Below are 25,977 nucleotides of genomic sequence, written 5' to 3'. Positions count from 1 at the left end.
TGGTGTGGCCTTGGGTGGAAGCCACATTCTCTGGTCCAGCTTTACCAGCAATAAACCTGATCTTTTGACACCCCCCCCCCAACCCCCACCAGCCTCAAGTGCTAATTCCTAGATTGGTTCAGAATTCAGAGGGGAAATCATGTGCCACATCAGCCTCCTGACAGCCACCACATTTATCACACCCATCATGGCATGTTCAACTCTCTCCCCCTGTACTAGCCTGTATGTACTGGTATCTAGGCTACATATGGAATTCTCACAATTGGTAGCTCTAGGAAAAACAAAAGTTGTACAAGGAGAGAAACGTGTTCACATTGGGCCATGTGACTCACCAATGACCAATAGTTACTTGGTTATAAGAACACAGAGTGTGGAGGAGCGTGATGGCGCAGGTTACTGCTTTTGCCGTGTTTTATTGTTAAATGCTGTATGGAACTATTTTTCTCTAAAAAAATTTTAAGTGTCTTACTAATAAAATAACAGATATTAAGCCTCTCCACGTAAAGGACTAGACGGAAATAGACCGACATGTTACTGGTGGTTGTCTTTGGATGATTTCATGAGGTGAGGGTAGGAGTCAGTTGGGAGGTGCATTTTCTAAATTATCTACAGTGCCTGTGTCCTCCTTCTGTTAAGGAAAGAGGGAGTGAACAGTCTTACAAAGTTGCCTGTCCCCTCTGACTGTAAGTCTCATGTTAATTACGCTTGCGGAGGACTCCTCTTCCAAGTGATGAGGATGGGGAGATGGTCTTCCGGGCTGACTGTTAGCAGGGAAAGTGCCAGGAGGTCAGGGCAGCACTCAGCACAGTGCCAAGTGTGATTACAACTGGTCTCCCACCTGAAACTACACCCGAGCCTCAGTCCTTCAAAGTGCAGCCTGGAGATCTGCTAAAGAACCACTCGAACCCCTTATATGTGTCTGACCCTTTACAGCTTTCACAGCTCCTGGACGTCACTAATCTCCTTTGACTATGGCTGTTTGATTCTCAACAACCCTGGGATGGAAGTGGGTCGAGATTATCAGCTCTGTTTTACAGAGCAGGAAGCTGAGACTTAGAGAAAAGAAGTGACGTTGGGCCCAGGGCTGGAATCCAGGTCTCTGACTACTAGGCTTCAAATGGTCATGAAAGAGGTAGCTGTCACTCAAAACTTAGTATGAAGGAGTTCCCTCCCCCCCAAAATTGAAATATCTTTTTCTAATCAAACTAACCAACCACAATAACAAAAAACAAATCTGAAGTTTATAAAGCAGGAAGAGTCTCCCCTCCAGATATTCCCACTGTTAATGGTTGTGAATATATAAATATAAATATTTACGTTCTTCATTTTTGAGCAAATATGCAAAAGTATATTAATTTGGGTATAAATGGGATCATTTTACATGTTGTTCTTTAACCTGTTTTTTAACTTAACAGCATACAGTGCGTATCTTTCCCCGTCAGTACCTCCATTTTACTGGCTGCATAGTATTCAGTAATATAGCTGTGCCTTCATTTATTTCACACGGTCTCACATGAAAGGACATTTCAGTTGTTTCACATATTTTGGGACTATAAACAGTACTGTGATAAATGTCCATGTAAATGCCTCTGCACAGTTGGCTTATTTCCCTGGGATATATTCCCAGATGAACTTCTGGGTCAAAGTTTACGCACTTTAAAAACTTTAAAACACATGATAAGATTGCCCTGATAAAATGGAGATGGGCCACTCACAGGATCTGAGAAGGTCTATCTCCCACACTTCAGCCAGTAACAGGCATTGCTAATCTTCTAAGTCCTCACCACCCTGCCTGGTCAACACTCTATCTCATCTTAGGTTCAAGCTGTAGTTCTCTCTGAGCACTCATCAGTTGGGGTATTTTTCTTATCTCTTTTTGCCACTTGTTGTTCTCTGTTTCTTCTGTTGGTTTCCTTTCCCCCATGTTTCTAGTGGAGTGAACACTTTCCTTTGGATTTGTGAGAACAGAACGGGTTTCTAATCGGTCCTGAGTACCTTGACAGGGAGGAGAGGGGACAGGGAAGCAGATGCCCATGAGGCAGACCCAGGCGGCCGTCTTGCTCGGAACCACCTCGAGGGACCCTGAGCAGCAGCCTCGGGGGCCAGCACCCACCTCGACGAAGGCAAACTTCTCCTCGCTGGTGTAGTTGTAGCGCGTGGCCCTCTCGTACTCCTCAGCCGTGCCAGGGCAGTCTTTGTTGCAGAACTTGTCGGTGGGGTGAACCAGCTTCCAGGAGTACTGGGGAGAGTGGGAACAGTCCCTCAGAGGAGGAATGCATAGACAAAAGCAGGCGTGTCCACGCAATGGAAGACTAGCCACGAAAGGGAATGAAGTACTGATTCGTGCTACAATGTGGACAGACCTTGAAAACATACAGAGTAAAAGAAGCCCTCCACCAAAGACCACATGTGATAGGATTCTCCTGAGAGGAAATATCCAGAATTGGGAAACGTATAGAGCCAGGAAGTAGATTGCTTAGGGAAGGGGGGAGGGGAAGCAAGAGGAAGGGAGGAGACAGATAATGGGAGTTGATCATGTGGATTCTTTCTGAGGTGATAAAAACGTTCTAAATTTGACTGTGGTTGTACAACTCTATAAAAATACTGAAAACCGATGAATCTACATTTTAAAAAAATGGATGAATGGTCTTGTATGTGAATTATATCTCCATAAAGCTGTTTTAAAGAGTCCCAGGAGAGGCAGAGGTAGACAGATTCCAAGTGAACGAAAGTGGGTGTGAAGGAGGCGGGGGAGGGGCAGGCCTCTGCCCCGGGACACCTACCACCTCCATGACGTGGGCGCTCCACTTGGATAAAAGCTGCAGGCCCCGCAGCGCCAGGTCAAAGAGCTCGCGGTATTCCTCATCCGACTTCTGGCTATCTAGCCCGGAGCCTGTCACCACCTGGGGAGCATCGGCCGTCACCCTCACTGTCACTTTTATACTTTATTTCACTGATTCCCTCAAAAAACACTACAAGAGAGCTGCTATTATTCACCCCCCTCGACAGAGAAACCAAGGCTTGGACAAGTAAGGGCCTCACTGAAATCTGCATGGCTTGTAAAACAGCTGAGGGTTCAAACTCAGGCAGTGTGACACCAGCGCCCGATTTACAACCATCCTGGTATATCTCAGAGCAGCGACTTCCAACTTTTTGAGTGCCATTTACAAGAGGAAATGCGTATTATAGACTCAGGAACACTTACCTACCTAGAGATATCAACTATATACATGAACCAATGTGTGTCACAAAGCAACTTGACTCTGAATACCTCGATTTCACAACTCATTCATTAGACATGGTGAAGACAAACATGTATTTGAATGTGTGAAAGTCCACAATGAAATATAATATTTATGTATGCATAGGTACATGCACAGACATAATACATGTGTATATATACATATGTGCACACACACACATACACACAGAGCGACTCTTCCTCATTTGTGAATTCGCCTACTCAAAATCAATAGTCGCAGCACCTTCGTGGTCATTTGTAGACACAGGCAGAGCGACGAAAAATTTAGGTCATGTTCCCAGCTGAGATTAAGTCAGCCGGTGCTCTGCCTTCTCGCTTCAGCTTTCATACTGTAAACAAGTGCCCTCTTTGTGGCTTATTTAGTGCCACATTTTTCACATTTTTGTACTTTTTACTGGTGATTTCACTATTTAATATGGCCCCAAGCCTGGCACTGGAGTGCTATGCAGGGTTCCTAAGTGCAAGAAGGCCACAATGGGCCTTAAGGAGAACACACATGTTTTAGGTAAGCTTTGTTCAGGCAGGAGTTAGAGTGTTGTTGGCTGTTGCATTCCATGTTACTGAATCAACAATATATACCGGGGGTGCCAAAAAAATATATACAAGTGGACACTTTGGTCAACGTTGCTCCAGCAGTAGTTGGCCATAATCAGAAGTGTCTGGACATTGATGGTAACCTCTTTGAGCACCTCTTGTCATTGCAGACGTCAAACGTGGCTTGTATTTCTTTCATCAGTGCATATTGAGTATTACAAATTTTTATAGTTTTTTTCCTTTCTTAAAATGTGTACACATTTTTTTGGCACCCCTGGTGTATTACATAAGGTGTCTTTGGCCAGAAAAGCACATAAAACAAGGTTCTGCATTGATGAGATGAAGAAAGTGTTGTGACCAGAGGTCATAGGAACCTAACTATGTATTGCCCCCAGGAGCAATGGTTTGCTATTCGCTAATTCAGTGTTCATGGCCACTTTGTAGAACATAACTACTGTGACTAACAAGACCTGTCTGTAAATACACATGTATAACGTGTATAATTTAAAAAATAACCGTGTGCCAGACTTGTTCTTAAACCTCACCAAAACTTGACAAGGAATGAAGGAGGCCTTAAATGATTCCCATAGCTGTAGTTCAGTCAATTGGCACATCTGGTTAAGAAAGCCAAAGGTTTGGGCTGGACTCTGGTCCTTGTCCACGGGTCTAAAGACCACACCTCCTGCATGTGTCTGACTGTCCTCATTTCAAATATGCTGCCCTTTGATCAAAGGCATTTTCTGAGTTTGGGTTTGAAAAGCATGTGCACTACGGCCGCCAGCCACATGGTGGAACCAGTGAGCACACATGGGATAATGCAGTCATCCAGGAGTGCCAGGTAACAAAGGAATGCAAATCAGAAGACCTGTGTTAGTAAACCAACGTATGTGTTTATTCAAAGGCTTTATATGAGAAGAGATCCAGAAAGACATATACACCCAAATATTAATCACAGTTGGTTCTGGGTGGTAGGATTTTATGTGACTGATTTTCCTTCCTTTTGCATATCCGTATTTTTTCTGAGGTGTGCGCACTTATTCTGTCTCTAATTGTATTTTATGACTTGTTCAATGACCATTCATTACTATGCAATTTAAAAATAATTTGATGGTCTTATGGGCACATGTGTTCAGAAGTCTGTTTCTCTTGCTATCAAGGGTGGAGATGGTTTGGATCGTGTGCATTCTACCAATTACTACCACTAGTCTATTATTACCTGCTAGGCACCAATATGCATCACATTGCTTAATCCATCCTCTCAATGAACCTTTCCAGATACGTTTACCCCTCCTTTTGCAGAGGAGGAAAATGAGGCACAGAGCTGCTGAATAATTTGTGGTGGTCAGCAGCAGAACCAGAATCAAACCCAGTTCTGCTCCTGGCCATTCTGCCATGTATAGTCCTCCCCCACCTCACTGTTGCTCTCTGCTATCCCCGTGGTGGTTTCTTTCCTGGCTGGTCCTTACCCCTTCTCACTCTGGGCCCACACGGGCCTCCATCCCAGCAGCCGGAGCGTGCTCACCTCACTGTTGCTGTAGCGAGCAAGTTCAGAGATGAAGCGGATGTGGTCATCCCGGATCTGCACCATCTGCTCGCAGATATTGTACTGGGGGCTGATGCTGCTCTGGGTGCACGTCCACCTGGGCAGAAAATCACAGGGTTGGAGCGGGTCCTGGTCTTGGGCACCTGCTGGGACAGGCTCCTTCCACTCACTTGTTGCTCCTGGTGCCCAGCCAAGGTGGCTGCTCCCCTGGGTAGAACCAAGAGGTAACCCAACCACCAGCAAGACAGTCTGCTCATCCCATGCTGTGGGGACCGCAGGCTGATGAAACAGCCCTTCCTCCTCTTCTAAGACCCTCTCACAGGCTTTTCCAGATGCCTGGTGTCCATGGTACTTACCAGTTATATGAGTGAGGAGGGACCAGCAGCCTCGCGAGGGCTACAAAGGGCTGGAATCTGAGCAAAGCAAAGCTGTCTACTGACTGAGCTCACTGACATTCTGTGGTTGAAGCTGGCTTTGGAGGGCCCTTTCGGGAGGGACTGGGAAAACCTAAAGGGACTGTACCTCTTTTACAAGTGATCTGGCAGCACGGAAGCCATCCTTGGTGAGGGACGCCATGGTCATTCTAAGGGGCATTACCGGCTCACTTTCTTTCCATCCCTCTTCTTCTTACCCCTTCCTCCTTCCTCAATGTTTTTTTGAAATATATCATGACCTGAGACAGACTAAAAGTATGGCCACCAAACAAGGCACATAAATGTTTTGGCAAGAACTGACTATTTCAAAAGGAGCCCAGACGTGGCCCTCATGAGAATACTCAGAAAGCCTTCCCCATGTTCGTCCTTTGGCACTGGTTTGATTTGGAGTTATCTGTGTAGGGACAGGGACACGATCACTCAAACCTAATACCCCACCCTGGCCACACCAGGTGGTTGAGAATTCATGCAGAAAACGTGAGGAAATGAGCTCGATTCCATGGTTTTCTTGGAAAACCTCTCCATCGACTGGCAGCCCCTGGGTTACTTAGCGACTAAACCAGCCTTCCTTGGTGAGATTCAGTCACAGGGGCTCAAGGATGGTGGAGTTCAAGGACATTGTTTACACATTTTTAAGGCTTCATCTCTGACTAGAGGATGGGTGGCCCCTCCCCATATGGTAAGGTCAGTCACTCAGCTTTAGGAGAGATGCAGCCAGAAGAAACCTCCTAACAACTCCAGCGGTAAAGGCTGTAGCCAGATGTCCCCCAACTCCCATGAGGCACTGACACCCCAGATCTTATCATGGATTCCCTAGGATGGTGGCTTACAAAATGACCTAAGGTGACGCTGCCAACCCACTTCGCGGTTGGAACTGTCCAAACCATATATTCCATGATATACTTATTGCACGGACAGAAAACCTGAGGAGAGAATCAGGGTGAGAAAGAATGATGCCATCTCACTCCACCTGACCACTGAGGGCCGGCCATTCCTCCCCCTTCTCAAGGATGGAGGACTCCTGTTGTCCCACTCTGTGCAGCGTGGCTCACGGCGGGGACAGAGAGGGGGCGACGCTGTGCTCTGAGCACTTTTGAACCCTGGCAGCAAAGGGAAGATACAAAAGGGCTCAGAGCACGCTCCGCTGCTCCCCTCTGGAATCCACCTGCCCAGGGCTCTGGGGAGGGCGGAGGGGCTGAAGCGGCCCCTCAGCACCCTGCCCGGGCTGGGCCTGCTCGCGGGAGCCGAGAGACATTACGGCAGGCACTCACTTGGACTTGTTCTCTTCATAGTGAGCACTGGTCTTAATGTATCTGGCCAGCTCTATCTGCATGTCGCCGAAAAGGGGTACCACCTGCAGCTGCTGCAAAGGAAGCAAACACCGCGCGTGAGACACAGAGGCGGAAGCTGGGAGGCAGCCTCCGCGGGCCTCCGGGCTGACGCTTCGTCCCTGCTTCCGATCATGCTTCTGGGTGACCCTGGAACCCAAAAGAGCCCCAACCAGCATTCCAGTCCCCTGCCTCCAGCCAACCCTATGTTCTAATAACTGAGCCCCAAGAGGCAAAGTGACATGTCCAACGTCCCCCAGAAGGCAGAACGGATAAAAGATGAGGAGCAGGTGGCTGGCCTCCCAGGGAAGGACCCTTTGTCGGATTAGAGGAGCCTTGCTGCTTGGAAGTCTGGACTAGGAGTGGGGGCCTGGACGCTGCTAGCTGAGTATGGCGTTCCTAAAACAACTCCACAGTGTGAAGTAACTAAAATCATAACACCCAACACCAGAGGGCAGACAAGGCCCATCTGAAAACCAGGACCAATGGAGGGGAGGCTGGCACTGACTGTCCGCCTCTGAGGCACTGGGCACTGTGTGAAGCACCTCAAAACCAGAGGATGTTTAGGGCAGTGAAACTCCTCTGTATGATACCATAGTGGTGGACACATGTCATTCTCCGTTTTCCAACCCCACAGAATGTACACCACCAGAAGTGGTCCCTCATGTAATGTAGACTATGGACTTTGGGTGACAATGACGTGTCAGTGTAGGTTCATCAATTACAACAAGTGCACCTCTCCGCTGGGGGATGTTGATAACGGGGGAGGCTGTGCCTGGGGGCAGGGGCCGGGGGTTATACAGGAAATCTTTGTACTTCCTGCTCAATTTTGCTGTGAACCTACAACTTCCCTTAAAAAGTCTTTCAAACAAGATAAAAAAAATAGTATCTCAATCCATACAATAAACCTGGAAGGTCAATACTATTACCATCCCCATTTCACAGATGAAGAACTGAAGTTTAGACAGAGTAAGTCACTAAGTCAAACTAGCTAGAAGTCAAGGAAAGAGCCAGAATTATAACCCAGGGGTCTGACTCACCTGTGTAATCCCACTGAACCCTCGAGGGAACCTATAAAGTAGATACCCTTAGCACTCCTATGAACTGGGGAAACTCAGTTTCAGAGAGGTTTCGTGACTTTCCCAAGGTCATCTAGCTATTAAGTGGCAGGGCCAGACTGAAACCACCCCATCTCATCACGCTGATGAAGGAAGAAGTAGATTTTGCAAGGGTCTTCTGAGACGAGCCCTGTTTTCACTTGGGGCAGCTCCAAAGAAAAGTGAAAGTTCCAGCCTCAGAAAGAAGCCACGCCACAGGATGCCTTTTGGTGCCTTATTTCCCCTTAACCTTGAAGCGTCAGTGAGACTCAGGCCCAGTCTGCTGTCTCCCAACTCATACCTTCGAGGGCGTCTGCTTTAAATGTTAAACTTGGCTTTTCCATGTCTGACTTCCTAGGTTCTACTCCATGCCTGCAGTGCCCAATGTTAGAATCAACTAACATGGAATTCAACTCCAAAGTAGGCAATCCCTTGGCAAAAACCTCAAAGGCTTAACTTAACTGCACCATTTTAGTTTTCAAGATTTGGGGCCAGAAGATGACATCTCTGGGGCACTGGAACGGACTGAGTATACAATGGAGGCATTCTGCTCAGAGGCGGGGGCCAGGCGAGGTGGTTTCTGATGGGCCAGGTGAAAGGAGGTGATTTTGTAAATGTCAATCAATTTAAAATCCAGTCTTTAATCCTTCTGCTTCTGTGAGCTCTGATTTATACTGAAAATTGAAGTAGGTGCTGTTTCTGGGTTGCCTATCTTTCTTTAGATGGCAAGGGGTTTCAGGAAAAGTATGCCAAAAGAATCGTAAGGCCTCCCAGCCAAATCCCAGCTGAATCTTGAGACTCAAGAGCATGCCTGTCTTTCATGAGGCTGCCTTCTCCAGCGTACATTCCTCTACCAAGGGTGGCTGGAGGCTCTGCCAGTCTATTCTCCTTCTCCTGAGTCTTTAGCGCTTCAGCTCAATCAGCAAGACCCATTGCTTGCTGGCTGATTTCATTCCTTTCCCGAGAGACCAGCCAGCCCTCAGCCTTGGCCCAGCCCCAACCCTAGGTGCTGACCTTAAAGAATTTATCGATTTTGCTGAGGTTGATTCTCTTCTTGGCATCCAGTTTGTAAATGTTACTGACATTGCCATCCATCAGGTAGAGACCAAAACCCATTACCTGAAGTGAGAAAGGGCAGAGCACAGAAGCTGGTCACATCCACTGAAAAAATTTCAAAACACCAAAAAAAAAAAAAAAGTAGGTCTGTACATGTGGACACAAACACACAGCCAATAGCCATACATTCTAACATAAAAACCCATGTGTCTTCACATAAAGAAAGGACACAGAGGTCTAACTGCAACCAGAAATTTGATTTCTATCAAGAAATACAGACGGCCCTTTAGTATATTGTGGCAGCCCCTTCCTGAGTCCTTACTAGGGCTTAGGGCTTTAACAGGAATTATCCTTAATTCTCACAACAGCTTCATAAGTCCAATTCTACACAATAACCTTATCCTATAGATGAGGAATTGAAGACACAGAGAGGTTAGCCAGTGTGCCAATGTCACACAGCTAGTAAGCTGCAGAGACAGGATTTGAACCTGGACCTGACAACAGCGTCATTTACGCATTTAGATCCTTTTTGAGAAAAAGGACTGAGTGGTGTATCCCTGAGGTCCAGTACATCACAGGCGCTTGATGAATACTTGCTGAATGTTGAATGAATGTAAATCTATTCACCTCTTTCCCCAAGGAAACAATAATAATGTAATGATTTGGGAAGAGCCATTGGAGGCTTTCCTTTATAAAAAGAATTCATTTCTTGCCTGACAATCCCTAATAAGCAGGTCGACAGGCTAATTCTGGATATTCCAGTCCATTTAACAGTCTCCTGAACGCTGGCTTGCTTTGCTCCTTTTGTCAAACATACAAGGAGCCTAAAGGGGGCCTCAACAACTAGATTGAAAGCAGCCTCTCTTGGCTCACAGTTGCTATGTGACCATGGGTAAGTCACATCTGACACATAAGGGAATGGACTAGAGGCCTGTTAAGATCATTTCTCCATTAGTTGCATTTTGTGATTCTGCAGTGGGTGCGCCAGACTTTTCTGTTAAGGGTCAATGGCTCCCTCTGGTGGCAACTGTGTTCAATGACCACAACTGTGGAGAAGCAACAGCAAAATAGTGCCGGGGCCAGATTGAAGTGGTAGAGCATTGAGAGGGAAGAGGGTTGAGAAGCTGAGGGATCTAAGGATTAAAAACAGGTGACAGAAAAGGAGGGCCTGAGAACTTGATGGCAGCATCTAAGAATGTTTGGTGGACTGGAAATTGGAAACCTTGTTGTGGAAGCAGCAATTCTGGAGAGTCCAGGCATATCACTGTGGGGGAGAGGCTGCTGGACTTTGGGTGACTTCTCTGGATTTCTGATTGTGCAGAGGAAGCCACTGCGAACAAGTCACAAAACCACAATGCCCTGTAAACTCCATTGAGGTGATATGGAGATGTAAGGAAGGGAACACCAACAGGGCTGGGTTCAGAATAGCAAGAGTGACGTGGAAGAGAGGAGAAAAAAGTAAAACCACCAGGAGAACTTTGAAAGGTGAGGTTCTGGGGAAGAAAGAATCAAAAGGGGCTATGCAGTGTGTATAAAGAATATGGAGAAGGTCGTTCATTTCAGTGCTACGGCTGTCAGAGAGAAATTAGAAACATCCTAAGCAGCTAACAATAGAATAACGGCTTAAACACTGAAAGCTTACCCATATGACATTATTTAACAGCTGCATAATATTCCAATACATTTAATGAAATGGGATAAAAGTCACACACACACAATTTATGTATACTGCGTATGTTGAAAAATATATAAGCATAGAAAATATGAGAAGGAAATACATCAAAATGCTAATCGTATTGTATCAGGATGGAAAGATTCTGAAAGATTAAAATTTTTGTGCTTTCCTGTATATTACAGATTTTCTACAATAATTAACATTACTTGATAAGTTAAAAATGAAACTTGTAAACTAATGAAACAAATGTGACCATTTTGGCAAAACAGAACAAAAGCTTAAAGATTTTGCCTTGCTTTCGAGTTGGCAACTTCTCTCCCAGGAAGTTTGACTTGACAAGAGTATGTATACAAAGGCTGTGCTGCAGAAGTGTTCGATGCAGTTTAGCAAACAAATCTCCAACGATAGGACATTTGTTAAATAACAATGTCCCCATACAATGGAATACTTGGCAGCCATTAAAAATTACACTGCAGAAATATCCTGAACAACATCTGGAGAGATGTCTATGACATATGAAAGGGGAAGAAACAAAACAAAACAGGCTACAACACATTACGTGCAGTAAAATCTGTATCAGTGTTTAAGTAAGAAAAATAAACATTGTTTTTTAAAAATGATGTTAAATAAGGAGGTGAGAGGGCCAGCCCAGGCCCCGGGCTGTGTGACCGTGGGCGTTGTACCTTGAGGAGCATGTGCTTCTCACTGGGGGTCAGATACATCTTGTTCTCATAGTAATCCACGCAGATGTTGACAATGTCAGCCAGCAGCTCCTCGTAGCCTGGGATCACTTCCAGTTGCTGATGAAGACACTAAAGAGCAGCGCCCCCCACTCTGGTTAGCCTCACCACCAGGGAAGGCCCACAGCTGGGCAGCGAGACAGACGCAGACTCTGACCACCAGGGGGCAGGGAGCCTGCATCTTCTCAGTGATCCCACGCGAGCCAGTCTGAACTCCTGCACTTGCCCATGGCAGGGAACTCCCTCCCCTTGGGGCCCTGCACTTGATTTCCTGGCAGTTCTGATGGTTAGAAAGTGTTTTCAAGCTTTATAGCAACAGGTTTACAGTAATCTCAGCTTAGTTCTGAGGGTGTGGACTTAGCCATTATGTCTCCTCAGAAGATGGTGGGAAGACCCAGCCCAGTGGAAGGGAGTTGGGCCAGCAAGCATCTCCCTCCTGGCAGGAAACAACGGTACAGAACGCTTCCCATAAGAGAAGAGTCTGAGGTCTCCACCTCAGTCCCTTTCACTCCAAAGGGATAAACTAGGCCCCTGATGGGTATCCAGGGCACTGCTGGTACATTTCACTGACAACCTAGGGCTGCGTCACAGGAAAGAAACCCAGAGCCTCAAAGCTGGCAGCCTTTTGTATTTAACAAAGAGCAGGAAGGACGCAGGAAACCAGCAGCATCTTTGAGAGCGATCTGAGCCTGAAAACCCTTCGAAGATGGAGGGCCCCTCTCAGCCTGGGTCCTGCTGACCTTCTTGCTGGTGCCTGTTTAGGTTCAACTGACAAATGAGCAAGACAGGTTACGTTAAGTCAGGCAGAGCGTGACAGCCACAGCCAAGGGGCAGTAGTAACTACATCTTCTTATGCGCTTGCCATTTGTCAGGCTAAGTGTACTTAGGGCTTTTTATATAGTATCTCATTTATTTCTCACAATAGTCCTATGAGATGGAGCCTCATAATATTCTCAAAATAACAGCCCCATTTTACAGATGAGGAAACTGAGGCCTAGACCTTGCCCAAGGTCTCAAAGGGTCAGTGGAGGGTTCAGGATTAGAAAACAAGGCTGTCTGACTCCAGAACCCATGTTCTCAACCTATGCTAATGCTGGGGCAGAATACTGGCTGAGAAGGCTTTCAGGGAACAAAATGTGGAGAGGGTGAAAGGGTCGTCTGTAGTTGGGAGGGGTGACTTAAGTCAGCAGCTTAATTCTTGAGTAGGACAGCGGGGACGTTAGATCTAGATTGAGCTCCTCTTCTCTTGGTCCACCTGCCTGTGTCCCGCGACACCAGGCCAGGACTGACAAAGAGTTTCCCATCACCTGGGTGATCCTGTTGTGGTTGGCCAGAAACATGGAAAGGTTCTGCGACTCCTGGATAGACTGGGGGTCTGCCATCTTCCTCAGGAACTGTGCTGCCCTGAAATACAGGTGTTGCTGAGAGCATTGCTCAAGTACAACCAGCCTAAACCAGGCCTCATGGGCTGCCGCTCCCAGAGTTACACTGTCCCCAAGGTTCATGAGCTCTGACTGACACGGGTGACCCAAACATCAAAGGAGAGGATGTTCATTGCATTTGGAGCTGTTCAGACCTTTGTGATAAGGGTGCCTGAACTGAAGAGGCAACCATGTACTGAAGCTCAAACTGCAAGTTCAAGGGCAGCTAGCATCCTATCAACCAGACACAGGTGGTTAAGACAAAGTGAAATGAGCATCCTTGGGCCTCTCTCACAGTGACTTCCGGTGAAACTGCACATGGAGAAGTCATGGAGAAAACACCCCAGACAGAAAGCAATTTTTTTTGTTGTGTATTTTGTTCTTTACTGGAAAACCTCAGTGTTTCTAAAGCAAAGCATTGCACGGAAAACGAGTCTATTTACGCTAACAGGATTACAGGTAAAGGCACAGTGGGCGTGGGGACACAAGCAGGACTTGAAGGGAGAAAACTGCGGCAGCCCAGACCTTTCCAGCCTAATCTGGTGGTGGTGCAGCTTGTGTCATGACTATGACAACCGATCAGACACCTGCCTTGTTCATGACCCTTAGCCGGTCCACAAAGCATGTCGGTTGTGACCACAATGGAAAGAGTTGGGTAAACTGGGGAGAAATTGGGAAAGATCTGACATGATGAGCTGTCTATGAAATCTTTGTGAAAGGTGCCATTTCTGAGTCAGGCTTGAGATGGGGCTCTGCCTGCTGGGCACCCCAGGCTCCATACTTTACTCAGGGGATACAATTTTGAGAATCAGTCTGTTGTTTGCTTCTTCCAGTTATTTTGGAGCCTTCCAGATACTCTGCTGTGGTTCAAGGAGGAGGGCCCTTTTATCAGTGACACAGAAAATCCTTCCCCAGAGATGTGTCCAGACAACACAGGAAATCTGTTGCTTTTGACTGCTCTCCCCTGAGGCTCCACTTAGGAGTGGCTATACCCTAATTTCTGGAGAGCAACGACCTCTGCCCCACTCTCAGTCTTTCTTTCTTATGAGCTGATACTGACCTCCAACTAAACTCACAAGCAAGACATGTTCAGTCGAGTTTCCACCCACCACAGTGACTAATGGAGGGGTTAGCACATGACAAGGCTGGAGCAACGACAACCCTTCCTGGGACTTTGGCAAAAGCATTTGCAAGAAGGAGTGTCCTTTCCTTCCTCTGAACCTGGAGTGGCTACACTGAAGGGAGGGTGAAAGCTGCTGGAGGCCACCACAGGGCGCGAGCCTGCCAGAGAATGAGCTGATACTGAGGAAAGGTGAGCTGAGAGGTAAAGGGAACCAGACCAGCAGCATCTTTGAGAGCGATCTGAGCCTGAAAACCCTTCGAAGATGGAGGGCCCCTCTCAGCCTGGGTCCTGCTGACCTTCTTGCTGGTGCCTGTTTAGGTTCAACTGACAAATGAGCAAGACAGGTTACGTTAAGTCAGGCAGAGCGTGACAGCCACAGCCAAGGGGCAGTAGTAACTACATCTTCTTATGCGCTTGCCATTTGTCAGGCTAAGTGTACTTAGGGCTTTTTATATAGTATCTCATTTATTTCTCACAATAGTCCTATGAGATGGAGCCTCATAATATTCTCAAAATAACAGCCCCATTTTACAGATGAGGAAACTGAGGCCTAGACCTTGCCCAAGGTCTCAAAGGGTCAGTGGAGGGTTCAGGATTAGAAAACAAGGCTGTCTGACTCCAGAACCCATGTTCTCAACCTATGCTAATGCTGGGGCAGAATACTGGCTGAGAAGGCTTTCAGGGAACAAAATGTGGAGAGGGTGAAAGGGTCGTCTGTAGTTGGGAGGGGTGACTTAAGTCAGCAGCTTAATTCTTGAGTAGGACAGCGGGGACGTTAGATCTAGATTGAGCTCCTCTTCTCTTGGTCCACCTGCCTGTGTCCCGCGACACCAGGCCAGGACTGACAAAGAGTTTCCCATCACCTGGGTGATCCTGTTGTGGTTGGCCAGAAACATGGAAAGGTTCTGCGACTCCTGGATAGACTGGGGGTCTGCCATCTTCCTCAGGAACTGTGCTGCCCTGAAATACAGGTGTTGCTGAGAGCATTGCTCAAGTACAACCAGCCTAAACCAGGCCTCATGGGCTGCCGCTCCCAGAGTTACACTGTCCCCAAGGTTCATGAGCTCTGACTGACACGGGTGACCCAAACATCAAAGGAGAGGATGTTCATTGCATTTGGAGCTGTTCAGACCTTTGTGATAAGGGTGCCTGAACTGAAGAGGCAACCATGTACTGAAGCTCAAACTGCAAGTTCAAGGGCAGCTAGCATCCTATCAACCAGACACAGGTGGTTAAGACAAAGTGAAATGAGCATCCTTGGGCCTCTCTCACAGTGACTTCCGGTGAAACTGCACATGGAGAAGTCATGGAGAAAACACCCCAGACAGAAAGCTTTTTTTTTTGTTGTGTATTTTGTTCTTTACTGGAAAACCTCAGTGTTTCTAAAGCAAAGCATTGCACGGAAAACGAGTCTATTTACGCTAACAGGATTACAGGTAAAGGCACAGTGGGCGTGGGGACACAAGCAGGACTTGAAGGGAGAAAACTGCGGCAGCCCAGACCTTTCCAGCCTAATCTGGTGGTGGTGTAGCTTGTGTCATGACTATGACAACCGATCAGACACCTGCCTTGTTCATGACCCTTAGCCGGTCCACAAAGCATGTCGGTTGTGACCACAATGGAAAGAGTTGGGTAAACTGGGGAGAAATTGGGAAAGATCTGACATGATGAGCTGTCTATGAAATCTTTGTGAAAGGTGCCATTTCCGAGTCAGGCTTGAGATGGGGCTCTGCCTGCTGGGCACCCCCAGGCTCCATACTTTACTCAGGGGGATACAATTTTGAGAATCAGTCTGTTGTTTGCTTCTTCCAGTTATTTTGGAGCCTTCCAGATACTCTGCTGTGGTTCAAGGAGGAGGGGCCCTTTTATCAGTGACACAGAAAATCCTTCCCCAGAGATGTGTCCAGACAACACAGGAAATCTGTTGCTTTTGACTGCTCTCCCCTGAGGCTCCACTTAGGAGTGGCTATACCCTAATTTCTGGAGAGCAACGACCTCTGCCCCACTCTCAGTCTTTCTTTCTTATGAGCTGATACTGACCTCCAACTAAACTCACAAGCAAGACATGTTCAGTCGAGTTTCCACCCACCACAGTGACTAATGGAGGGGTTAGCACATGACAAGGCTGGAGCAACGACAACCCTTCCTGGGACTTTGGCAAAAGCATTTGCAAGAAGGAGTGTCCTTTCCTTCCTCTGAACCTGGAGTGGCTACACTGAAGGGAGGGTGAAAGCTGCTGGAGGCCACCACAGGGCGCGAGCCTGCCAGAGAATGAGCTGATACTGAGGAAAGGTGAGCTGAGAGGTAAAGGGAACCAGACCAGTATCATCTCAGTCCCTGGATCCAGGTACTCCGGGACTTTCCAGTTCTGGGAGCCAATCCAGTGCCTGCTTTCTGGAATTGGCTTTGTGATTCTTGCAGAAATGACTAATGGGACCATTTTATGATTGTCTCACTAGCCCCACACTGCACAGGACAACAGAAAATGCTGCTGCTCCACGGGTCCGGGAAACAGGGATTTAATTCTGTCTCGAGACCGAAAACCCTGCCCAGACCGTTTTCCAAAGACCCAGCTCTGCATCTCATTCCTCCAACCGCAAAGACAGACAGAGGCCCAACCCCTGCGTGCTTTGGGAGTGGCTAGCTTGGTTTTGGAGAAGGAGCCTGTTAGAAGGTCTCCATCCTCTTTCTCCCCTCGTTTGGCTCCCGAGGAAGAGGGAGGAAGAGGGGCATGGGGGAGGGTGCCTGACCTCTTGTAGGCGGAGTGGTCGTTCTTGACGCTGCACTTCATGTTCTTCAGTTCGTCCAGGACGGCGAACATGTTGATGAACTTGCCCAGGGTCAGCAGGTAGGCCTCCGAGACAAAGTCCTTCCTCCGCTCGGCGTGGCACAGCCGCTTCACCTCATTGCAGAACCGTTCAATGGCCTTACGCTGCAGGCAGAGGGGCAGTGAGTAAGCGTGCGCAGCCCAGTGGGGTAGCTCCCTGCACTCTCAGGTGGGGAGCAAGGTCAAGGCTCCCCTGGGGCCCTGGTCGGAGCCTGGGCATTTAGAGAAAGGCCAATCTGTCAGGTCTTTCTCAGAGGAGTCCCTAAATCCAAAGCCGATTTCTAGAGGGGAAGCCTGGAACTTTCCCCCAAGTGAGTCAAGCCAACAAATTCACTTACCAAGCCTCTGCTGAGAAACATTGTATGTTACTCATTTCTTATGTTCCAGCACCTAGGGTAGTGTCAGGCACCACACAGCAAGAGGGTAGAGACCAAGAGAGAGACATTCAGAGAAAGAGGTTCATTCATCCAATAAATAGTATTTACTGAGTATCTACTATGTGCCAAGTACCATTCTAGGCACTGGAGTAAAAGCAGGGAACGAAACCAAAAAAAAAAAAATCTCTGTCCTAAGCTACTTATATTCTAGTGAGGGAAAACAGAAAACAAAATAAATTCTCTATATTAGAATGTGATGTGTGCTATGGAGAAAAAGAAAGCAGGGGAAGGGGCCAGGGAGGGCAGGAAGACCTGTATATTTTCAGTAAGATCAGAGAAGAAATCATCAAGAAGTGGTGACGTTTAGGAAAAGAGTTTGAAGGAAGAGAAAGAGAAAGACAGGATAATTGAGGGAAGTACATTCTGGACAGTGTGAACTGCCAGTGCAAAGGCCCTGAGGCAGGAGTGTGCCTGCATGTTCAAGGGATGGGAAAGAAGCCAGTGGCTGACGAGCAGTGAGTACAGCGAAGGGGCTGGAGACAGGGGCAGAGAGGGCTCATGGCTCCTGGCTCTTTCAGGCCTTTGTCAGGGCTCAGGCCTCCCCACTGAGAGAGTTCAGGAGAAGGGTGGGGTGGGGTGGTTTGAAACAGGATAACATAGTCTGAATTATATTTTTAAAAGGGTCATGGTGGCTGCTGTGGTGAAAACAGACTGCAGGGGCCGAAGGTAGAAGTAGGGAGAAGAGTTAAGGGGAATGAAAACATGTCCACATAAAAATTTCTCCATGAATATCCATAGCAGCATTGTTCATAACAGACCAAAGGTGGATACAACCTAAATGTCCATCAACTAATAAATACAATGTGGTATAGCCACAGAATGGATTAGTATTCAGTCACAAAAAGAATGAAATTCAGATACGTGCTACAACATGGATAAACCTTGAAAACACTTGTGTTAAGTGAAATGAGCCAGTCACAAAAGGCCACATAATATGTGTGACTTTATTTCTATAAAATGCCCAGCACAGGCAAATCCGTAAAGATAAGAAGTAAATTAGTGGTTGGAGCTGCTGGGGGAACAGATGGGTAGTACAAAGTGTGGGGGCAGCTAAAGTGCATGGAGTTTCTTTATGGGGTGATGACAATGCTCTAAAATTGACTGTTGTATGAATGCAAAACTGTGAATATCCTAAAAACCACTGAATTGTCCCCTTCAAATGGATGAATTGTATGGTGTGTGAATTATAACTCATAACTCTGTTACCAAAAAAAGCAGTTGAACCACAACAACAAAAAGGAGGCTAACGCAGTAACCCAGAGAGAGACAGACAGAGGATGAGGAGGTGAGGAGGAGGGAGAAACTACGCCTTATCCGTGAGCACCAATCCATTTCCCACACAGCAGCCAGATGTTATAAAACCTCAAATCAGATCGTGTCACTAGAAACCTCCAGCAGCTTCTACAGTGCTTGAATATAATCCACGTAATTCTTTTCATTTTTCACGTCCTACTTCATAGCCTGCAGTGAGTGTCTTTTATGAGGGGGTCCGTGGCTATCTCTCCAGAGTCACCTTTTTTCACCCCCTCTTCCCACCCTGTGGCCTCCTTGGCTCAGTTCTGTTTCTTAAACATGTCATCCTCCTTCAGCCTTCACGGATTTTACCTTTGCAGTTCCTTCTGCCTGAAAATCACATGTCAGCCTTTCTCATCACACAGACCTCAGTTCAAATGCCACCTCCTGAGAGGCCGTCCCTAAAGCTGCACCCAGGTGGCAGACACCCTCCAATCTGAGAGATTTTTTAAATTTTATTTTACTCTCAGCACACATTATGCCCTGAAAATGATTGTATGTGGTTTACTGTCAGTCTCTCCTCCTACCCAGAACATACTCAAATGCTCACTAGGATGGAAATTGCAGGGACAGAGGGGGGCAGGTCTGTCTTGCTCACTCAGGGGTGTGTCAGGGGCACTCACAAAGTATTTGCCAAATGAATAAACATGGTGCAGAAATCCAGACCCCGGTGTCTAGAAGAATGGGGACCTTCTCAGGTCTCTGGTTCCTGACCTGCCCTGACCCCCTCACCTGAAAGTACATGAACTTCATGAGCTTGGTAACCTCTGGCTCCAGCACCTCCACTGTCTTCTCATAGATCTCCACTCGGTTGGGCTGCTCATTGCATTTCACCTGTGGAGAGAAGGGGTTTCAGACATCCCGATTTGCCTCGGCAGTGCTGGGTCACATCTGTTGCCTTATTCATAGGGTCCCTTTTCACTCTCGAATGCACCTCATCTAGAATGATGAATGATGTGGTACCCGAATGAGAGGAGGCTGGGCAGCCCGGTCTGACAAGTCTGTCTGGGGGGCAGAACTGCTTCCTACACATCGGCAGTAGGAAAGAAACCAGTTGGGCCCAAGAACGGAACCCTCCTCCCCTTCAATCTGCTCTGTGCTCTGACCAGGAGCTGTATACACATCTGTGCTGATCTGCAATGTCTCCCGCCTTCAGCCTTTGCCCCACTCTGATTCCAGAGGGGCCCTGTCAGATTCTAAGCAGAGAACAATGTTCTGTCCATGGTTCTGGATGCACTTGGGGCAAAGCCCTTTGGCCATACTTGGGCCCATCAAGAAACCCATTTTCTCTGCCCAGTGGTTTTCAAAGCACCAGAATTGAGTGGCAGATGTTTTCACAGCATGCATATCCAAGACTGCTAACAGGGCAACCAAAACTGACAGGTGAGCGAAGGGTAAGCACAAAGACATTCTTCACACTGTTTTTAGCAATTCTTAAAATAATAGCAACAAGCTATACCCACCAGTCACAGATTAAATGGATACACTAGGATGCATTCATTCAATACCGTTACATCATTGTTAGAGGGAATGAGATAGATATATGCAAACTGACATGGAGAGATTGCTACCGTAAATGAACAGATGAAAACAGTTGCAGGACAGTAAGTGCAATTTAACCCCATTTTTGTTAAACAAAACAATGTGTATGTTCTTGTGTCCATATATAAAGCAGGCATAGAAAATCTGAAAACGGTGCAAACCAGACTGTTCATAATTTGTTACTTCCGGGGGCTAGGACTAGAGTAAGGGAGAGGAACGGTTTCTCTCTATATACGTCTGTGCCTTTTTGATTTTGTTAAAGTGGGATTCACAAATTAGATGATGACGATAATGATGGTAATACGATATCTGTATGTGTCAACACGAACAAACGTCAGGAATAAAGCACAAAGGGTAAAAAAGCAAGTGGCAGAGTAATGTAAGTAAACAACAGGCTTCTGTAGATGAGAATAATTTACGGAATAATAATCAGGGATGTTCATGATCGTCAAGGAGAAAGATCCAGACTAAAAGGCAGCAAAACGTCCAAAGCCTCTGTAGTGATCACGCTCTGTTGGGAGGTGGGTGTGGGTGGTGGGTGAGGAGGTGGAGACCTCTTAATTTTTACTTTGTACCTTTTGGCAATGGTGTGGGTGTTATATAGTCAGCATATATCGCTTTCAAAATAAAATACACTGAACAAATAGTTTTTAAGTAGGGTTCAGTTTTACGAGAAGCTCTCGGAACGTCTTCAGCACGCCCCTGCCACCTGGAACTCAGCTTTAAGGATGGGGATGAAGTGGAGGGTGGTAGCGCCCCCATCGTGGCAGGACAGTCTCACCTGGGGGATGGCCCGGGAACAGCTGCGCCAGGTGTACAGCATGACTGCATACTCGTGCCCTTCCTCCAGCATTTCATTCTGAAAAGCAAAACGCGCTCATCAGGGAGAAACTGAGGCAGTGCTACAGAGCTTCTCAACAGCCCCCCAAATCCTCACCACTCCGTGTGGTGGGTGGACCACATCACCTGGGGGGCTTATTAGAAATGCAGTCTCGGGCCCCTTCCCGGGCACAGGGGATCAAAACCTGCGTTTCCATAACATTCCCGGTGACTCAGTTTGAGAAGCACTGGCCGATATTACCCATCAGACACCCAGGAGCGCTCTGGGTGAGCAGGCCACCGTTTTTCAAAGCTAGATGGCCACCTTAGAAAGGGGGCAGATCTATTTGTTCCAACAGCAAAAGCTGTCCCAGATATACAGTTAGCAAGAAAGTAAGCAAGTAGTAAAACAGTATGTACAACAGATAGATTTTAAAAAAACAAACAAAGAGTAATAATTATGACAGTCTATTACTCTGTATTGAAAAATGTTTTGGTGGAATACGCACCAAACGCTGACGAGCAAGCTCTCTGTGGGGCTGGATAAACAGGAGCTGTCACTTCTCCTATTATACGGTATTATAACGTTTGCACTTTCTATAAACGCCCATGTTACTATTTTATAAGTAGGCAAATGATTAAGATCAATTTTTAAAAAATAATACAGAGTAGGTGGCAAAACCAACAACAGCATGAAAAATAAATCTGAAAAATACGATGATGACTCACTCACCTCACCTAGTAAGAGTGACTATGGAAAGAGCCCTAAATTCAGGGTCCAAATATCTGGGCTCAAATCTCAGCTTCATCACTTCCTTGGCCCTTTGGCCTTCAGGAAATAACTGAACCTAAGATTCTCCATTTAGTGACAATGACAATAACAACCTCAGATAATTTTGAGAATTAAATGGAATACGAATACAAACACACACACACACACACAACCTAGCACACACACATGCACGCACAAGTGCACACTCCCACAGACTAGGTCATCTGTATAAAGGGAGTTAAGACTATTACTAGGAAAAGATAGTCTGGCAGTGTCTCAAAAAATTAAACACAGAGTTACCGAATGACCCAGAAATTCCACTCCTAGGTATATGCCCAAGAGAAATGAAAACATGGGTCCACAAAGAAACTTACACACTTGTTCATAGCAGTTACTGTTCTAATAGCCAAAAAGTGGAAACAACCCAAATGTCCATCAACTGAGGAATGGATAAATAAAATGTGGTGCAGCCATACAATGGAATAGTAATCCTCTATAAAAGGAAGTGCTGACACACGCTACCACATGGATGAACTTTGAAAACATGATGCTGAGTGAAAGGAGCCAGATACAAAAGCCCACATTTTGTAGGATTCATTTAGATGAAATGTTCAGTGTCAACGAATCCATAGAGAGAGACAGTATAATAGATTAGTGTTTTCCTGGGGATGGGAAGAGGGAGGAATTGGAAGTGACCACTAATGGGTTTCGGGTCTCTTTTTGTGGTGATGGAAATTAGACAGTGGTGATGGCGGTCTAACATCGCAAATATGTTTTAAAAAAAACAAACACCCACTAAATTGTACACCTTAAATGGTAAATTTTATGTCCTATGAAGGATCTCTCAAAAAGAACAATAAAAAAAGAATATAGCAAGACCACCTCTATTGTCAATATTTGTATTGCTACAAAAATGAACCTTCACTGATTTATTTTTTTATCCCACATAACATATCTATTTCATAATATCTTCCTAGTACAAGAACAGATTTAATTTGGCGTTTATGACTTTTTATAGCTTTGCTTGCAACAGCAACTATCACTGACGAGTCACACTTTCAGTCAGTATTTTTAAAATCAGTAACAAGTTGTCCTTGAGACAGCAGAGAACCAGGACCAAGCTTGTGGGTCTCCTGCTGCCATTGCTTCAGAACACATGCCAAAAAAGGGAAGTGACATTAACATAGGGAACGTGTGTACTTGATGACACCCGAACTGCCCACCGGGAGGTGTGAATATTCCAACTCATTCATGCAATGAATGTGTTACTGGCCACTCATGGGTCTCAGGCTCTGCGCTACTCAGAACAGGGCAGCAAACAACAATGACATGGATTCTCCCCTATGGACAATTACGTTGACCATCAGCCAGATTTGTTGTATAATTATGCCTGGAATATAGCGGTCAGGATGGTGTGGGGGAAAGAGCCATTGGTGGGACCACAGGAGACTTTTCACCTTGAAAATGTCATGATTTTCACATATGGGGGTAAAGAATTGGCCGAAATCACTGGTTCTCAACCCTGACTGCATCACGTGGAGAACTTTGAAAACTGGCCATGCCCAGGCCACGTCCCTCTAGAACTAAATCATTATCCCTGGGAGGGGACCCAGGCATCAGTATTTTTTAATGCCCTCCAGGTGACTCCAAAATACAGCCCAGGTTGACCGCAGCAGGACTAAGGGTCCCTCAGGTCCTTTACGTTTGTAAGATTCTGTGAGTCCGTGACTTAAACCCAATGTGAGTTCAGCTCAAATTTCAGGGCGGGTAGTGACAGACCAGATCTCTTAGCACTTACTCTGGACACTCTGCCCCCATCTCACCCTGAGCAAAGAATCCTCAACTGTGCCTCATAGCTGGTCAAGTACGTTGTCTACACTTTCTCTTCCTCCTCTTTTCTCTGGCTGTCCTGCCCAAGTGTGGGCAGGAGAAACACAAGAAGGTGAACATTTAATGAAGACACTTTGCTGCTCATAAACTACTCTAGAGAAAGATTTAGCAAGATACAAGGTGGGAGTTGCTGAGTGAAGTGAGGTTCTGGCATTATCCATGAATGTCAACAGGATACCCTATTCTTTGACCCGTCTAAAACCCTATCATCACCATCCCTGTTTGGGCAGAACAATGGCTCCACAAAGATATCCGTACCCTAGTCTGCAGAACCTGTGAACATAATACCTTACATGGCAAAAGGGACTTTGCAGATGTAATTAAGTTAGGAACCTTGTGACGGGGAGGTTATCCTCAATTAGCTGGTGGATCCAAGGTAATGACAAAGGTCCTAAAAAGTGACAGAAGGAGACAGGAGAGCCAGAGAAGAGACGTGAGGACGGAAGCAGAGATTGGAGTGCTGTGATTGCTGGCTGGAAGGGGGCTGAGCCAAGGAGTGTGGACAGCCTCTAGAAGCTTGGAAAAGCCAGGAAACACATTCTCCTCTAGAGTCTTCCCAAAAGGAACACAGCTTTGCCCACACCTTGATTTTAACCCCGTAAGACCCATGTCGGACTTCTGGCAAAAAGAACTGTAAGCAAACATATCTGTGTTGTTTGAGGCCACTAAGTTTGTGGTAACCTGTTACAGCAACAATAGAAAACTCATACAATCCCCCTCTAAACTGGACCCTCCTCCTGACCTGCCTTTTGGGGCCCCTGACGTGGTACTTCTAGGCAACTGCCATCAGCGTAGCTCCATTCTCTCTGCTTCAGCACCCAGCTGATTGTAAAGCCAGGTAACCTTAACCCCCACTGTCTCTCCTCTCCGTATCCTCAGCCATCCCTCATGCCATTGCCCTTATTCGGCCCTTAATGCCGCCAATGTTGATAACTTTATCTCAACTGACTCATTTGCCTCCCAATTCATTCCACACGTAACTAACAAATGAACCGTATTCCCCAAGCAGGGTTGTGTTCACATTTCTCTCACGGAGGAACATTTTCCGTTGCTTTTGATTCTTGATTAAATGAACTAAAGCCCTCTGTTATGGGCTGAATTGTGTCCAGCCCCCCCAAAGTCATGTTCAAGCCTAACCCCTAGCACCTACATGGGGAGATAGAGCCTTTAAAGAGGTGGTGAAGTTAAAATGAGGACAGTACGATGGGCCCTCATCCAATCGGACTGGTCTCCTTTTAAGAAGAGGAAATTCGGACACAAAAAGAGACGCTCTACATGTGTGGGCACACAGAGGAAAGGTGACGTGAGGACACAGTGAGAAGGTGGCTGGCAGCAAGGCGAGGGGAGAGGCCTCAGGAGAAACCAGCTCGGCTTGATATGGGACTTCTAGTCTCCAGAACTGTGAGAAAATACATATCTGTTATTTAAGCTACCCCGTCTGTGGCATTTTGCTATCAAGTGAATAGATCCTCTATGCACTGACTGTTATCTGATTTTCCATAAGTACCACAGGAATTTCCTTGTATGTACCTCACAGTCCAAACCCCGGCAGTCTCTGGAAATTTTTGCCTCTGTGCTTTTGCTCATGCTGGTTCCACCAGGGGTAAGCATGTGCCATCTCATCCCTGACAGATGCAGTTCTAACTGTGTGGGACAGAAGAGTGCATTGGAGAGAGGCCAGGCCTGGGAAGCACAAGTCCTGGATTCCATGTTCAACCCTGTGACTTACCAGCAATGTGATCACGAACAACTGGCTTATTAACTTCTCTAGGTTTCAGTTTTCTCATCCCTAAAAATGGGCATAATGACCTCTTTGCAAGTCGTAGGACTGTTATAAGGCTCCAATGATATCATATATGAGAATACCTTATACATTTTAAAGTGCCATCTATACGGTTATAATGTGTGTGCGTGTACACACACACACACGCACACACACACTGTAACACTATATATAGTATACAAGGCCCTACTCAAAAGCCATTTCCTTCATTAAGCTTTCTCTAACCCCTCTCAAGGCCCCTTCAAAAACACAGAACTTGAAACTTTTACCATATCATTTGCCTTGCATTTCATGCATTTTTGTCTGCAAAGAGTTGTCTGGAGCACAGGTTTTGTAGTCAGACAGACCAGGGTTTAGCTCTGTCACTTGTCAGCTGCAGGATCCTGAGTAATTTACTTAAC

The 25,977-nt window shown here is 46.5% G+C and overlaps 1 protein-coding gene across 3 annotated transcripts in view; it reads right to left on the bottom strand.

Annotated features, from left to right (window-relative positions):
- CYFIP2 (cytoplasmic FMR1 interacting protein 2) overlaps positions 1-25,977 on the bottom strand; it is a 111,341-nt gene that overhangs the window by 67,115 nt on the left and 18,249 nt on the right. For 2 of the 3 annotated variants that reach the window (XM_019740295.2, XM_019740331.2), the window contains exons 1-7: positions 12,977-13,100; positions 11,613-11,741; positions 9,213-9,317; positions 7,045-7,136; positions 5,319-5,436; positions 2,784-2,903; positions 2,114-2,239 (exon numbers count right to left, since the gene is read on the bottom strand). In XM_019740295.2, coding sequence (XP_019595854.2) covers positions 2,114-2,239; positions 2,784-2,903; positions 5,319-5,436; positions 7,045-7,136; positions 9,213-9,317; positions 11,613-11,741; positions 12,977-13,051 — 765 coding nt within the window. In that variant the 5' untranslated portion in view covers positions 13,052-13,100. Of the gene's footprint in view, positions 1-2,113; positions 2,240-2,783; positions 2,904-5,318; positions 5,437-7,044; positions 7,137-9,212; positions 9,318-11,612; positions 11,742-12,976; positions 13,101-15,076; positions 15,174-16,963; positions 17,146-19,502; positions 19,605-21,093; positions 21,172-25,977 lie in introns of those variants that run through there. The other variant, XM_074313846.1, reaches the window with a different exon arrangement.

This window comes from Rhinolophus sinicus, linkage group LG10 (assembly GCF_036562045.2).
Source record: "Rhinolophus sinicus isolate RSC01 linkage group LG10, ASM3656204v1, whole genome shotgun sequence".
Classification (NCBI taxonomy): Eukaryota; Metazoa; Chordata; class Mammalia; order Chiroptera; family Rhinolophidae; genus Rhinolophus; species Rhinolophus sinicus.
The sequence above is the reverse complement of the archived record's forward strand: the minus strand, read 5'-3'. Positions and strand labels throughout refer to the sequence as shown.